This window comes from Nelumbo nucifera, chromosome 8 (assembly GCF_055504915.1).
Source record: "Nelumbo nucifera cultivar China Antique chromosome 8, China Antique-T2T, whole genome shotgun sequence".
In the NCBI taxonomy this organism is placed as follows: domain Eukaryota; kingdom Viridiplantae; phylum Streptophyta; class Magnoliopsida; order Proteales; family Nelumbonaceae; genus Nelumbo; species Nelumbo nucifera.
The window spans coordinates 15,434,687-15,451,676 of NC_142656.1; the positions used below are offsets into that span (position 1 = coordinate 15,434,687).

At 36.6% G+C, this 16,990-nt stretch overlaps 1 protein-coding gene across 1 annotated transcript; it reads left to right on the forward strand.

Annotated features, from left to right (window-relative positions):
* Positions 1-14,925: 14,925 nt before the first annotated feature.
* Positions 14,926-16,837, forward strand: LOC104592480 (transcription factor MYB114-like). The gene is made up of 3 exons (XM_010251866.3): positions 14,926-15,901; positions 16,017-16,146; positions 16,294-16,837. The coding sequence occupies exons 1-3, from the start codon at positions 15,775-15,777 to the stop codon at positions 16,718-16,720; spliced, it is 684 nt and encodes a 227-aa protein (XP_010250168.1). The 5' UTR covers positions 14,926-15,774; the 3' UTR covers positions 16,721-16,837.
* Positions 16,838-16,990: the final 153 nt, after the last annotated feature.

Consider the following 16,990-nt stretch of genomic DNA (forward strand, 5'->3'; position numbering starts at 1 on the left):
TTAACAACACCCTTTTGTTCATGTGCAAAATGATAATCAATTTCAATGTATTTTGTACGTTCATGAAATATGGGGTTCGCAGCGAGACATATGGCCCTAATGTTATCATTCCAGAACATTGGAATAAGACTCTTGTACTCGACCTTGGTACTGAATTGGGACACTGTTGCATATTTTTAGGATGACTAAGAGATTAAGCCGGAGCACATGAAAACACAATATCAACGACCAAGAAACCTAGCCCAATTAGAGTCAGAAAAGATATCCTGGTGTTATTGAGTGATACAAAGACCAAAAGAAATAGAATGTTTTAAGATTTATTTGATAACATGAAAATAAAAAACAAAACCAACCAGACAATACTTGGCTCCTACGACGTTGGAGGACATGTGTCATATTACCTCCTGATTTTTAGATCTAAACTCTAAATCCTTAAACCTTAAACCCCTAAAACCTTTACCTTAATAAACACTAAACCCTAAAAGTAATGTGCAAAATGATTGACATGGTAGGCATAGGGCGCTTAACAAGGGCCCAAGTATTTTCAAAACATCATGTTGTAGAATACCCCTTTAGATTCAGATAGCATAGGACGCTTAACAAGGGCCAATTCTCAATGGTAGGCACTTTGCATGAATTAACAGGTTTTATTAACATGGACCTCGCTTTCTAATCAAAAAGCATTGGAGCGCACCTACTGTGCCTCTATGTAAGTGAAGATCTAGAAAATGGATCTCCAACATCTTTGGATAAAGTTAGACCAGATGGCATAGGAGATTGAATCGGTTTGGCACCATCCATAGAGGTCTTCTTCACTAAGTCATTAATGTATTTATATACATTTAAGAAAAAGACTAGATAAGGTTCTAATTGCCTTTATTTAATAAAAAATGAAGTGGACCTAAGTCTTTGAGTGCAAAAGTAGAGCCAAATAAATTAAAAAAAAAAAAATGTATAGCTTAGGAATAAGACCCAATAATTATGATGTCGTCCAGATATAGGATTTCTAGCAATGGAATACCATTTTTGTGGTAAATAAATATAGAAGAATAAGAGGCACTGAACTCACATCGGAAAAAAGCAAAGCATTCAACTTGACGAACCAAGACTATGGAGCTTGTTTAAATCATATACAAACATAATTGCAGTGTTTTATTAATATATCGTAAAGGTTGAGATATTTAGCCTTCTTCCTTGATATCACTATTGAGAAATGTATTTTTAATATTATTTTTAAAAGAGGTCATTTGTTGAAAATTATGAGACTTAGCAGTCAAAATACTTTCTGCCAGTTATACCGTTTGTCTACTAAACAATCTTTATAGTATTGAGTGGTGCCGTCAGTTTTCATTCAGGTTATGTTTGGTTTGAAAGAAAAAATAGGGAAAGGGAAGGAAAAGTGGGCTTGAGTTTGGCCCATTTATAGGAGCGCTAGCAACATTAGCCGTTGGATTTGGGCTATGTGTAGCTAATGTAGCTAGTGGTGTAAATAGTACAAGTGGTAGGAAGCAAATGACATATTAAAAGTAGACTTAAATTAAACTAAATAGGAAGCAAGATTCATCAAAGATGACATGAACAGAAGTATATAGATCTTGACGTCGGTAGCCCTAGTCATTGGCATTACACCCCAAAAAAACATAAGCTGCGGAATGAAGGTCCGAGTTGTTCGAAGGAAAGTAACGACACCCAAAAATTTTAAGAAAATAATAGTCTGATTGTCAATGAAAAGCTTTTCAAATGGGGGAGATGCCATCAATAGTTTTTGTAGGCCTATGATTTATAAGATATACTGTCCAGTGGAGAAAACATCAAGCCAATAACATTTGGGTAGAGATTATAACAAGCTAAAAGAGGAATGCCGGTCTCCACTGCATAACAGGATTGGCGATGAAAATGAAGATTGAAGAATGTTTCTTTAGTAAGACAATCGAGACCCCATTTGATTTGCGGGAACAGGGGTATGGAATTGGTTATTCCAATTTTAACTGTTTGGTTGGGTGGAATCGGAATTCCATTCTTATTTCTAGTGGAATGCCATTCTCCCCATTTAAGGGAATGGTCATTCCCTCCCTTTCAATTTCTGTTCTCATTCCTATCTGAACCAAACAGACTATGGGAATAGACCATTCCGATTTCGATTGCGACTGTGAACTAAACGGATCCTAAGATTTAAGAGATTGGTATTTATCCTCTCCATCAGACTAAACGGTTTCAATGTGGGCATGCGTAAGATTCCTAATTTGCTTTATGTAGGACCCATTAAATTAAAAATGCTGATTAGCTAAGATGGTTACTCAGTGTCCCTCCAAATATTGAGGTACGGGATCAATTACTTCTAGGGATGCAAACGGATTGGATTGGATTCGAATTAAGGTATATCCGAATCTCATCCATCATTGTTCATGTCGGATCCGATCCGATTGGATCTGATAGGCCTCGATTTGAATTCGAATCTTATTGGTAACTTGGATCTTAGGATTTGATCTGATCCGACTTGTTTTTTTAATTAATAAATTATTAAAAGAAAAATAAAATATACCAATTTAAATAAAAAACAAAAAAAAATAATTATTTTCATCATATATATTCGTATTTTTATAAAAAAATAAATAATATAACAAGTTTATGAAAATACAATATAAATAATATATTTATAAATAAATAAATAACATATAGATCCGATCCATTTGCATCCCTAATTACTTGAAGGTGAAGTATCCATGTTGTCAATATTACAAACAGTTTAACTAGATTGAAAAAAAAAAAAAACTATGAAGCGACATCTGTTAAATTCCAAACCATCTTCTCCCAAAACATCTTCCTATGACAAGTTACAGGGTTTCAAAATTTTAAATTTAAAAAGGAGGCAAAGAAAAGGACTTCAGCCAAGAAGGCAAAAAAAAGACCAAAGGGAGGAGAAGAAGAAGACAGAAGAGCCCTTTTATCTTCTCTGACCCACCAACTAACCAGACTCTATACCTTTGTTGAATGAATCTCTTCACTCAAAAAACGACTAATCTGGCTAATCGTTGTCAATGTGTATATATGAGTCAAAGACAGCAAATAAATGAGCAACCGGTGCGCGTGATACCTATTCAAGCTGTGATGACGGTCTTTGAGAGAGAACAAAATTTCACTGATTAAGTTGGTTTCATCACTTAGCTGTTAATGTCTTCCATTGTCGTTGGCTTGTTGCTTTCACTCTCGTCTCGCCATCAGAGACATGTATTCCTGTCGGTTTTGATTTATTGAAGGAAAAAAGTAAGTTGAGACTCAGATTCACAAATGATAAAGAAGAAGAAGATCAAGTGGCTTGAATAGGAAATTGAATGGCTGCATTTGGTGAGTCTGAATCTCCTGCCCACACAAATTTTGTTCACGTCTACTCTGTAATATCGCAGTTATACATGAAGAATATCTTATCCTCTTACATAATATTATGCCCGGAGAAATATTTTCAATTCATGGGAGACAATGTGTGTGAGTAGACATGGGCAGAATTCTCATGGCAGGAGATTCAGAGTCGCATTTGGTAGCAGTTAGAATGAGTAAAATAAATAATTTTTTTAAAAGAATTATTTTAACAGGAAAATAGATAATTTATCATTTTTTTTGCTGAACTTGGAAAATAAGGCAGAACGGTTGAGAGAAATATTGGGCGGTGCAAGATATTTGTGGAAAATTAGAAGGAATTTCATTTTTCTACGATTGATAACATGTTTTGGGGAAAATGTTTATTTTCCACAACCATCTTGAGTGCAATTAAACACCATAAAATAACAATTTTCAGAATTTTTTTTTTCATTTTTAATGCAACTAAATGAAGCTTGTATGTCTTCTTTTTCCATTTTTCCTTTTTTTTTCAAGTGAATATGTAGCTGAACCATTTTCATCGCCGGGTCACCAGTTCAACCATCCAATTCAACCCATAACCTCATTACAATAAAAAAATACTTTAGAAAATAAAATCCATGATACAAAACCCAATAACCTAGTGAATGGCTCGAAGAGATTAGTGGTTCAACCATCCCTCATCGACCCGTTGGCCAATACTAGACTTCTAATCCAACAGGACAGGTCCATGATGGATTGAAAACATTGGTTGGACTGGATCCCAAAATCCTAATCTCTTGGGTAAATAACAGACTCTTTACTCTTCCATGGGCCAACCTGCGACAGTAATATTGTTCAATTCTTCCTTTGGACTATAAATCCCCTCAGAAATCTTATTTGCCTCTTAATCTATTACTAGCGCTCCCTATAAACCACATTCTGCCCATAAATTTAACATCAATCCACGGGCAAATTCATTCCACCCCTAAAAATCCTAACTCCACCTAGGGGTGGACTGAATCATAAACCCCCCCCCCCCAAAAAAAAATAATAAATAAAAAATAAAAAAAAAATCGTAGGAACCAACATTGTTGTGGCACAAATGCTTCCCCTTGGGGCATCTTGTTTAAAGCAACAAACGAAAATTTTCAATGATAAACATAAAAAGCAGAATTGATCAAGTAGGCCAAACTGTAGGGGCCCATTTCATAAATTGTCAAGATCTCTGAAGAAGGGGATGGCCCAGTAAGGATATCTAGAGGTAGAGAATCTGCTGAACATGAGACCTAAAAATCTCCGGTTTGGGTGGAGTGATCCCTGCCATTTGAACATTTCAATGGCAGCATCATTTAGAAGTCAGAAATTTAGAACGGGAGGGACATGTGGAGTGGACTTGGGCTGAGGAAGCCCACTTGGATTTCAATGAACCCGACAGACGGAATTCCAATTTCCAAGTCATTGGGTTTGAATTTTATAAATGTCACTTTGCGGCCCACAACTTTCTTCTCCCAATAATAGCCTGTGGCCGCCTCCTCTGACTGTCTGACACTCTCATCGGTGACAATTCGAGACCCTCTTTTTCTTTTTCTTTCTTCTCTCTATTTTTTCTTTCTGTTTCATAGTGATCGTGGTTCAAATCTTGGAAACATCTTTTCTGTAAGGCTGCGTACAATGTGAGTCCATTATAAATGGAGTAGGTTCAAATCAATCCAATAAATATTTTGGACCGGTCCAATTCAGTGCTTAAACCATTCAATTTGTTCAAATTTGTTTTGAATTAGATTGGTTTCAATTCAAATTTGGTTTATTGATACATATTTTTATCTTATATCAATGGATCAGATATTGGCTTAATCCAACCCAATCCGATATAACTATATTATAAACGGATCAGGTCCAATCTAATCTAGTAAACATTTTTGACCGGATTAGTCTAATCCAATATGTTTTGTTGATCCATCCAGTCCGTCCAAATTGATTTTAGACTGGAGAGGGTCATACATAAATCTGTCCCTCCCCAGACCCCACATTGACATGAACCTTGTACATTGGACTGCCTTTTTTTTTAATTTAAATCAACAATTTGAAATTTATTTTTTTAATCCCCCTTTATGTTGAGAATTTGGCAAATTTTCAATGGGCTGAACCGGAGGGCCTGGGCCCGGGCCCGGGCTCAATGCTGTGTAAATTCATCAAACCAGGTATCCTATCCAACTTACACCACTGAATTTTCCACTTATACCCTTAATACTGACTAGACAAACAGACTACAAGATTGTTTATTTTCAGGATAAATGTTTGAATTAGTTTATATTTTCTACAGGATATCTTGAAAACTAGCATCAATTTATTTTGTACATATATCAACTACTCTCTGTCCCACTGGGAAATTCTAAACTCAAAATCCCCTAAACGGTTTATTCGCAGAGTGAAAGCGTGAGTACAAAGCTAAAATTATTGAGATCACATTGACACTCTCACAGAGCGTGCCCAACAGCATATCCACACCGTTCATTGGTATATGGGAGACGTTCTAAATGCACGCTCTGGGGCGCAGATGTGAATTCAAAATTATTGACCTGACTAACTTATTTACCCGGTGACAACCTGAGTAATAACTTAAATTATTAGCCTAACCCTTACCCAAGTACTAAAACTGAAAACTTAGGATTGAGGTCCTTAGGTTGAACCGTTGAAGATTTGGATTGGATTAGGGTTAGGATTGAGGTCTCAATCCAATTGCACCCCTAAGCTCAACCACCTACCAGTACATTATAAAGGGAAGGCACCTTCACCTTGAACCTTGATCCTGGTATTGGCTTAATTGTTTGATTGGCCCTAAACATAACCCCAAGAAAAGTGTATGAAATGCTAAGCCCATCTCAAGCCCAAGCCCAACTCAAGTCGCACCTTATTCTGGCTTGACTCATATGCACCAGATCAAATAGACTACTTACAGGAAAACCAGCGAGTAGTCACAGAACATAAGTTGTGGTTTATGGGTCCTTGATTCCTTTATTCAAGACGGGGCTGCTTGGTTAAGCCCAAGCCTGGCCTAGGATTTGTCTTTGAGCTGCCCTTTTGATTCTTAATCCTCACCATTGGAGACCGGATCTGCTCCTCACGTAGGGCACCCCATACCGATCTCACAGGCACATCTCACCATGCATTGGGAATATCTCTTATACTTGTATGTTATTATTCACAGGAGATGTTCCTAATGCATGGTGAGATGTGCATGTGAGGTCAGTGTGAGGCACCCTGTGTGAGGAGCAGATCCTAATTCTCACCATTGACGTCAAGATCTGTTCTAACTGTTTTCATTATCTGAACCGTAAGTCTTAAAGTAGAGGCATTGATAGGTCAGTTTGATTCGGTTGCAGGTTGTTTGGCCAATCGAGCCGACTTGGTTGGATTGGGGAATTGATCATCTAAAACTGATCAACCATTAGTAAAAACTGATCAGTTCACTTTGTATCAGTTTGAATCATTTTATCAATTTGATCAATCAGTTCAAAAGATTTAAATTTAAAATATAAAATATTAATATATATTTATAACCAGAACAAGTCAATTTTGATTAATTAACACACGGTCAAACTGAAACCAACTAATATAATGCCTAAACCAAAACCGACCAAAAATAGTTAAAAACCGATCAGCTTGGATTGAGTCGAGTCAAATTGGTCGATTTGGAATTTAATGGATTGGCAGAATCTGAGGTTCTATAGATGACATGAGGCCTGCAAATCATAATAAAGCCCAACAGAGGGTCTGCCGGTCTGACACGGTTTATAGATTTCTAGGTTCCAACCCCATGCCATGTATCAAACCTTATGATAATTAGATAATAAACAAACTAGCAAGAATTTGCTATTGCAATTATATATAAAAGCAGTTTTTTTTCAGCTTTTGGCTTCCCATTACTTAAGTGAAAAGCCATAACCCTTTTCAATTGCCAATGCTCTAACTAGAGTTCTTCTATGGATGCATGTTACTAAAAGCCAACATAATCAGAGGAGCAGAAAGTCATTTTTTACTCATTCGAAGCAAAAGTCCAAAAAATGCTTTTCCATTCGCAACCCGTAAATGCTAAGCTTGTTTTTCTGGCCCTACACCATTATGTGATTGTGAGGACCCAATGTCCCCATTACGGAAAGAATCTTAACCCTGAAAGCAAAGCTTGGACAAAAAGTTGATCTTATCCAACATCAGACTGCATATGTATGCTTTTTTGTTTTTAAATAAAGCTGAACGAATTTAAATAAAAATCTAGTTTCCCTTTGAGTTCAAATCAGCCCCCCACAACGTCCCACACCACATCTCTGCCATGTATTGGGAACATCTCCTGATGATGATTGGTATGTTGTGGGGGGCAGTCTTGTGAGGGGCTGATTCAGTCTCTTTCCCTTCATGTCTAAGAATGCTTAAAGGGTGTCTGCAACTAGTAATGTTGGCCTAGTGGGATGAGACAAGAACACTAAACTCCATTATTTCAAGTAGGTTTTTTGAATTACCTTGGTAAAAGTGTGTACTGACTGGGCACTAGACCTGTACATGGGCCGGATAGCCCGACGGGCCGGCACAAGCCCTCGGACGGGCTTGAACACACATTTGAGCCCACAGGTTTGACCTCAGGCCTAAAAGCCCGAGCCCGACTATGTTGCAGGCCGGGCTTGGGATTTGTCAAAAAAGCCCAGCCCGACCTATAGGTTAAACCAAAAACCCTAGCCCTAAATATCCTAACCCCTCTCTTCTCAGTCATTTCTTTCTCTTAGTCTTAGCCACCGAACCTTAGTTCTCTCTTCTCAGTTTTCACAGTCACAACCTCACACTCTCAGGCAGACAGAACCGGCGAACACTCACCAATGCAACCAGTGAACTCCGACGAACCAGCAGTGAGTCCTCTCTCTCTCCCTCCCCTCCCTCTCTTGTTCCTCTTTTCACTTCTCCTCTCTCAGAGTCTCAGATGCAAACTCAAGCACCGGTGAGGTGATGAACACAGGCACCGGTGGCAGTGAATAGTCATCGTTTTAAACTCTCAAAACCCTACCCAAGCCTGACTTTCCCCTTCCCTCTCTATTCATGTCTTCTCAAGTGTTTTCTTCTTTGACAAATGGACTAGCAGTTCTCACTTCTCATTCTCAGTTCCTTGTTCCCTCTCAATCGTTTTTCTTCTTCGGCGATCTCCAACGAACATAGGCTAGCAGTTGAAACCCTTCTTTTTCTCGTTATTTTTTCTGGTGAACTTAGCATCGGTGACCATCTTTTTGTTAGGTCGGGCTTCGGACTCGGGTTTGGGCTCAAGTCTAACAAAATCCTGTTTATAAAGAATAAAAGCCCAGCCCATGAACAAGTCTACTGAGCACCAATCAAGAAGGAATATAATCTAATCTTTCTGTTCTACCATCAAAGAATAATTTGTCATATCATATGAGTGTAGTTATAAGCAAAATGACAAGTGTGGAGAAACTGGTAGACCGTTAATTGTCTATAAGTGCAAGAGGAAAAATCTGATGGACTGAATTCCGGAGCAGAACTCACCAATGGGTTGGTTTCAATTCAATATCCTTTGCATGTAAGTTTGTATTTAGATATCAATGCAAGGAAAAGAGAAGAGAAGTGGAGGTGAATTTTGATTCTATAAAATAGATTAGTATTTGAAGTAATAAGAAATGATTTAAGCATTAATAATTTAGCGGTGAATATAGTTTTAAATAGAACCTATTAATGAAATAGGATTTATGTAATCGGCCCCATATAATTGGGATAAGGCATGGATGGTAACGATAATAACGATCATATAATCCACAATTCCACACTCTTACTGTAAGCCATTATTCCAGACATGGAGCAGACCCGTCTGGAATAAATAAGCCATTTTCCTTAAATAAATAAAGGAGAAAAGCAGACCCGTCCTAAAAAAAAAAGAAAGAAAAATGTGGTATATGAGTCCCATAGAAATTGCTTGATATATAATTTCTTTTTTTTTCCTGATAAGCATCCACTCAATTGAGTACAATACGGAACCCCACATAGAGAATCTCTTGGATTAAGAAGAAACAAGAAAAAGTATATGGTTACATAGAGAATCTCTTGGATTAATAAGAAAAAGAAAAAGCATATTATATTGGTCGGATTCTTCTAAGCATGGGAGAGGTGCTCTGTGTGCCCGACCACTCAAAATAATCTAAACCCTTTACAAGGCTAAGTTATCAAATCTAACTGATTTCCCCATGTAAAAGTGAAAGAATTATAAATTAGATGCCATATTGACAATTATGGTTGTCAATGGTCAAGACCTGATCCAATATCCGATCCGATTATCTTAGATTCGGAGGATGTATATATAGTTGGATCGGATTTGGATTTGATCCCATCCAATCTGATTAAAATTCGAATCCGATTATAATATAATATTTGTTAATTTTAACATATAAATTTATATAATTATATTTAAAATTATAAACATATATTCTACATATTATATTATATGTGAATTTATGTATATAATAAATTTAGTGTGTTATATTTATATTAATTTATTATATATCTAGGTTAAAAAATAAATAAAATTTTTAATATTTCTGATATTTTAGAAAATTTGTAGTGGAGTTAGATTAAATCCGAATCCGATCTGAGTCCATTAGGATTCGAATTCAAATGTATGCTATTAGTAATCAGATTGGATGTGGATTTTGCTGCATCCAATCCCAGTCCGATCCGATTACAACCCTATTGGCAACATGATATGATCCCTCCATCAAAAGCAATGTTTTTCAAAACCGGATGGTCAAACCAGAAAAACCGGGAACCAGTTCCATTTCACCCTAGAACCACCTTTTGGCCAAAAATCGTTGATTTGGTCAACGAACAACTAACCCAGACGGTCGAACTGTTCAAACCGTCGATCTGGACATCAGTTTTTTGGCCATTTTATTTTCAAAATGGGCTATTTGTTCAGTTTGAACGATTGGACAGTTCAACCTGGGAACCGAACCCTGAATAGTTCGTTGTCCGGTTTGGTTTTAAAAACCTTGATCAAAAGTATGATTGCTCATTGCTTTTATTCGCTTGTTTGTTTGGCTTGAGCCTCTCCTTGAATATGACAAGTGATTCTAAGTTGAAACAGTTGAATCATAGAAAGCCTCCCTATAATCTCCTTTTCAGACCTTGTTGCAGTGGTTCTACTCAATTCAATATTCAAGGATTCAAACTATTCCTCAAGGCCATGGCCAGCATTACAAGTGATACTATACTCGAGGAGGTATCAATGTATCACAGGCGGGATAGGTCCACTAAAGGTGTGTGTATGTTTGGCCGACTAATGGGGCCACAGAGATGGAAAACTGATCCCTATGAAAATAATTAAAATTCTATCATAAACCCTTTGATTTTATGAGACTGAGAATTCATTCAGATGAGTCTAACGAGTATCTTCCATTGGCCTTAGAAGCATTAAATTCCTGCATTCAATCCATTAGATTCTCCAACTGTTTATGCTTACCCCATAGCAAAGCAGCTAGTATCTCGAGTCTTGGTCACATGGCTGGATGGAGCTGCAAAAAAATTGCAACAATTAGTGATAAGAAACCTGAGATAACTTGTTTGAGCAAGTTCCCTTACAATAAAAACCTATTAAGGGAACTCAATACCTTTAAGCTTTTAAGTTGAATAGTTTCGGATTTTTGAGATGATATCCGAGCCTGTTTGACCAAATGGTCTAGTATTGGATTTTCATTGCCGCCATCGTAATAATTAAATTTCAGTGGAAGATATGGGTGAATCTGTGCTTGTCTATATTTCAAGCCTAATGAGTTTCTTATTGTGAGGTGTGTTAAAGAACAAAATCTATTCAAGGACCTGATCATCTAACTGCTTAAACTTTTAGATTGATTCAGAGTGTGTTTATTTTTACTTATGACAACTAAACACCATTAGGTTTTACATAAGTCAAATAGTAAAAAACACCTTACCATTGGGGTTCACATAAGCCAAACAGTAAAAAATGCTTTACCAATGGATAACTCTCACATAGCCCAAGAAAAACATTTTCTTGATAAACAACTTAACCAAAATAGTCAAAGAAACCAAACACCATCTTAATTGTAAACAAAAATAGTCCAATATCCTCTCTTAAAATCATGACAATCCACTTGGGTTTTTTTTCGAAAGGCTTTTGAGCATTAGAAATTGGGATTTTTCAAAAGGCTTTTGACCACTATACAGATATCAGCAATTACCACAAGTACAGGCTTTTGTCTTTGGCGCTAGACCAGAATTACAGTAGTATCCAAGAATAAAGCTCACTTATCATCCATCCTCCCTACCCTTGCATGGTACATGGGGGTTTTGATAGATGCAAGAACGAGGAAGAGAGGGAAGATTCGCAGAGGCTGTAGAAAGTGGAATATTATTTTGAAATGAGTGTTGGGAAAGTTAAGGAATCATAACCCAAAGCCTAAGCCCATGCCAGCTTAAAAGCCATAGCTTTTCCAAATACACACTTAAAATACTTTGAGTTTATAAGTATGTAACATCACATCCCAAACAAAGCTTTTTTCTCACTCTGCTTTTCTTTTGCAGCTTTGGTCATTGTTAGAGTTTCAAAGTTCAAACAAGGTAGGTAGGAAAACTAAAGCAAGAATTTTTTCCAATTATAATGCATGTGTGCTTTGGGTTATAATCATTCTTCTCCACCTAATCAAGCTTTTAAGCAACCAAACAGACTACCCAAAAATAAATAAATAAATAATCAAGACTTTAATCCTTGGAGGACAAAATGCAGGTCTTGGTTAGTCTTGATTGATTCCACGAAAAAATAAAATCTTCTTCTCAAATCGCAACGCTACAAAATATTGAGAAAATTCCTTATCAGTACCCTATACTTTGGCTCGAGTGACAATTTGGTCCCCAAACTTTAAAATGCGACAATTTAGTATCCAAACTTTCAAAATGTGACAATCCAGTACCTGTCGTTAATTAGTCTGTTAATCAACCATTAAGTGGCATTTGAAAAGTCAAAAATGTCTTAAGAATGCCATTTAATTCTCTTTATCAACCATCCAAACATTGACAATAAAATGAACAGTCACAAATTGTAGATTCTTCTAAACAATCATCAACTTTTTTTGAATAAAAGAGGCTAGGATGGTTGATAAAGAGAATTAGATGGCATTTGAAGGAAATTTTTTACTTTTCAAATGCCACTTAACGGCTGATTAATAGACCGGTTAACGACAGGTACTAAATTGTCACATTTTGAAAGTTGAAGTACTGGAATGTCACATTTTGAAAGTTCGAGTATTGAAATGTCACATTTAAAAGTCTGGGTACTGGATTGTCGCATTTTAAAGTTCGGAGACCAATTTGTCATTCGAGCCAAAGTACAGGATACTGATTGGGATTTTTTCCTAAAATATTTGCTTTTTATAATAAATACATGAAAGAGGGGCATCCAAATGTTGGAGAACTTTAAAGGAAACAATAAGAAGAACAAGGCTCTAGGGGTCTATCACTTAACTCCCCAAACTATTTTAATTTGTGTTTGATTCTTTCTTGGTCTTTCACCCTTTATCACATAATTCACTCCATTGACATTCCATAAAAAAAATGGACAAAATATGTCTATATGCATGCATTGTGGGTAACCTCAGTTTTGAAGGAGTACAAATACAAATATATAGAGCGTAAACCCATGTATTTTGTATTATTTTTATACATTTAAATTGTACATATTTGTATTGTACTCCTTTCAAACTGAAGAATACAAATACAAATATATACAATATAAATGCATGCAAAATAATACAAAATACAAGATTTTGCACTCTACGTACTTATATTTGTACTCCTTCCCAACTAAGCATATGGTTCAAAAATATCACAACATATTTATCTACAATATGTTCACGAGATGGCCTGAATCAAATCTTGAAACCTGAAACAATTTGTAACCATGAGTATCACCCCTTTGAATCGCATGCATGTTGATACTATGAACCATGCTTGTCAGATATTTTAAAAACCATAAAAATGCCATTTCTCTTCATTTGTATGATGATTTTATTTCTTTATTAAAAAATGTTTTCAATCATGATTTTCTAAGCAAAGATATAAACCATTTAAGTGGAGCCTCAAAGCCAGCAGATCTTACAGATCCAAATGATGTGCAAATATTTCAACTATATGTAAGCCATGGAAATGGAACTAAATATATGGTCCTTGTGTTGTCTTAATATTGGTCAAATAATCTTTTCCTTAAATTGATGTACCAAATTCAGGTCACATAACTAATGTACCAAATCACCGAATGATCTATGCAAGTGATGTAGGATTTGGATCAATTTGGGGTCGGCTTATCCAAATAAATCAACCCAATACCATATGATATCAAAACGATCTCTTGAAAGTAATAAATTAATCATAATCATCTAAGATATACTAAGATTTCTATTGACTCAACTATTCAATTTATGCATGAACTTTTCTAAAAGAAATAAGTTACTATAAATGATATATCCAAACAAAAAAAAAAAAAAAAAAAACATAAAATCTATCATTAGAACATCCAAATGATGCATCAACTTAATTCTGGAATACATTAAGACTACTTCAGGAGACTAGGTTGATTTGGCGCATTATTTGTGTTGTACATTGAGAAGAGTCATCACATGCATAAAACTTAAGCCATTAGATTGTGGGTCAACCCGTCTATATAAATCCCTTATACCTCTCATTATTTCTTTCCAATGTGGGATATTCATTCCATACATTACTCATACGTGAATCCAACAATTTGAGTGATAGAGATTAATTAATTCAATAAATTAGAATCATTTGTACTTTCTATGAATTTAAATTTTACTTTAACTCACTCTATTATCTAGCTTGGGCTCTTAAAGTTAATGAGACAACCTCACAATGCATTATTTTGTCTATTAAATTTAGTTTCTTTGATGGTCTGGAACAAAATAATGATATTAAAGGGTTGAGCTATGTGTCTTTTATCATTTCATAAAATATTATTCTATGTTTTCACAATGTCAATAATTTTTACAATATTTTTATATAATATCCTGGACATATTTTCTATATTTGGATGAGCTATGAAGATTACTTATTGACATTTCACATTACAACAGGAGCGAAGAGAAAAGATAACGTTTGGGCATTAAGTACGTTTGTCAGGGAGTGGAAGTGATCAGCTTTTTGTGGCAAACCCAAGAGAGGCCCACATGTATGCCATATCAAACAGAGCATTTTGGACTTAAACCAGTTTTGCTAGGAGATGGGAGGTTCTCAGCTTTCCTGTTAGTCTAAGAGATAGCTATGTGTTTGCCCTACAATTCTCTATGCATGTGGCAAGTTTCTGTACAGAGCCCCCAACTACATGACGAAAAAGAGAAGCGTGTAAATTAAAACTTTGAAACTGAAGCAGCTATATATTCCAAGATGGTGGCTGAAATTAGAGCTTAAGACCTTAAGTAATTGAACAAAGGACACGTGGCCAATCTACATTTCTAAGAGAGATGTTGGGCTTGGAGAGTATTTATCTGAATAACTTTATATTGAAAGAAGATATGAAATCATCGTCTCCGAATACAAGGAATAGAGGAAGAAGAAATGAAGAAATAGCAAGAGGAAACCTCTCCTTTGAATCCGAAAGCCTAGTTCAAGTGATGGTTTATACCAACCCAGGAATAAGAATTACTTGAGAGGATAAGGATAGATTAGGGGTTGCTTAGGCTTAGGCTTGGCTATGCATGAAAGCACTACTCTTTGTCACTTGTCCCTTTGTACCCACAATTCCACTAAGGACACCATTATTGTGGAAAAATAAGGAAAGAGGAGTTAGATGATGATACAGGAGACATTACCCAGAAATTTCGGCCACAACCTTGGTCTATGTGACGTATCTAGAGCCAGATTGCAACCCCAGACCCAGAGACCACACAAAACTGAGAATCTGGTGAGAAAGCAGCATCTGATGAACTCAGTACTCTGCAATGCATACAGTCGTGTAGCAGCTTCAATCATAAACTCCTGTAGGAATACTATCTTTAACTGTGAACCATAGAAGTGCTCCTTCAATTTACTTGTTTAAATCGTCCGTCTCAAAATCATACTACCATAGACCATAGTCAGTCACCATGAAGTACTACTGTAAAAGCTTTCCTACCCCACATTTGGATCCAACAGTGGATTTGCTTTCTAAGGGAGAGAGAAAAGCTAAAGCGAAAGCAATGTAGGACCCTCATTCCAATCATTTAACATCTCTTTCTCTAATAGGCCATTCCATGCACGAGTGACGAAGACTCGTCTCAGGAAAAACTACCTTCATCTCTTCTACTTAACTCATCCACTTCATCTGTATGTTGCCATACAAAGGTATATTCACTCCTTTACACACACACAAATAGAGAGAGAGAGAGAGAGATGGAACGAGAAGGAACTAAGCAAGTGCTTAAGAAAGGTCCATGGAATCCAGAAGAAGATTTGCTCCTTACGAGATACATAGAGACCCATGGAGAGGGGAAGTGGGCGATTGTTTCCAAGAGATCAGGTCATTCTCTTTCTGTTTTACAGTTGATTAATTAATATGTATGTGTAGGTCTGTTTGCAAGTGAACTCAATACAAATTAGCTATCTTCTTTCTGCTTCTACTTTCTCTTGCGCAGGCTTGATGAGGGAAGGGAAGAGCTGCAGACTGAGATGGAAAAACTACCTCAGACCGAACCTCAAACGCGGAGGGATGTCAGAGGAGGAAGAGGACCTTATCATCCGAATGCATAAGCTTCTGGGCAATCGGTCAGTGCTTCTTTCTTATGTCGTTTCTCTTGGGGGAGTGAAGTTCCAGCCAGTTGGGCTGGAATTTCCAAACAGGAATATAATTCATTCATGAAGCAGTCTAGCTCTCATGACTTGAACAATAATCTGTCTTTTTGGGGGGTGAAGGTGGTCACTGATTGCAGGTAGGCTCCCTGGTCGAACTGACAATGAAATAAAGAATTACTGGAACACCCATCTCATCAAGAGGTATCCGCAATGCAAAAGAGTGGATCAATCCAACTCAAAGAGGAGAAAGCTCTCTCATTCAACCAATGATCGACCCATTTGCAGCGGAACTACTCACAGTACTACAAAGAAATCTGACGACGAAGGTGGTAAAAATTCAACAACTGTCCCCAATGACACCAAGAGTGGCAATCACGACGTAGAATCTCATCATCTCTCAGCGTACCAAGGTACATTCTTCGAGGACGCTTTCCTTCCGCCACTGGACTCTGTTGTTTTGTTCGATTCATTTGGATGTAGCTCTGAGTCATCTTGGACCGAATTTCATTTCTACTTTCCGGAGGAAATGTACCCAGTCCTACCATAGTCAGCTTGTTTAGTGATGTAGCTCTCGTAATAATCTACCTCTATTGCAACTGTTATCGTCCACTCCACTCTTTTCAGGCTAATTGTAATCATCTATGAACATAGTTATTATGTTAAATGTACCTTCATGGCTTCACTTTCAATGGAAGTGTTGTTTTTGTTTCTATAATGGAAGCAACTAGGATCCATCATCTGTGTAAACAAGATCAATGACTCTCGATTCTGTCAAAGTATACATTCAAACTTTAGACGACAGATACTGTGTACGTGC

Coding starts and splice junctions, on each gene's coding strand:
- LOC104592480 (XM_010251866.3), top strand. CDS start 15,775: ATGGAACGAGAAGGAACTAAGCAAGTGCTTAAGAAAGGTCCATGGAAT. Junction 15,902..16,016: donor GATTGTTTCCAAGAGATCAG/GTCATTCTCTTT, acceptor TCTCTTGCGCAG/GCTTGATGAGGGAAGGGAAG. Junction 16,147..16,293: donor CATAAGCTTCTGGGCAATCG/GTCAGTGCTTCT, acceptor TGGGGGGTGAAG/GTGGTCACTGATTGCAGGTA.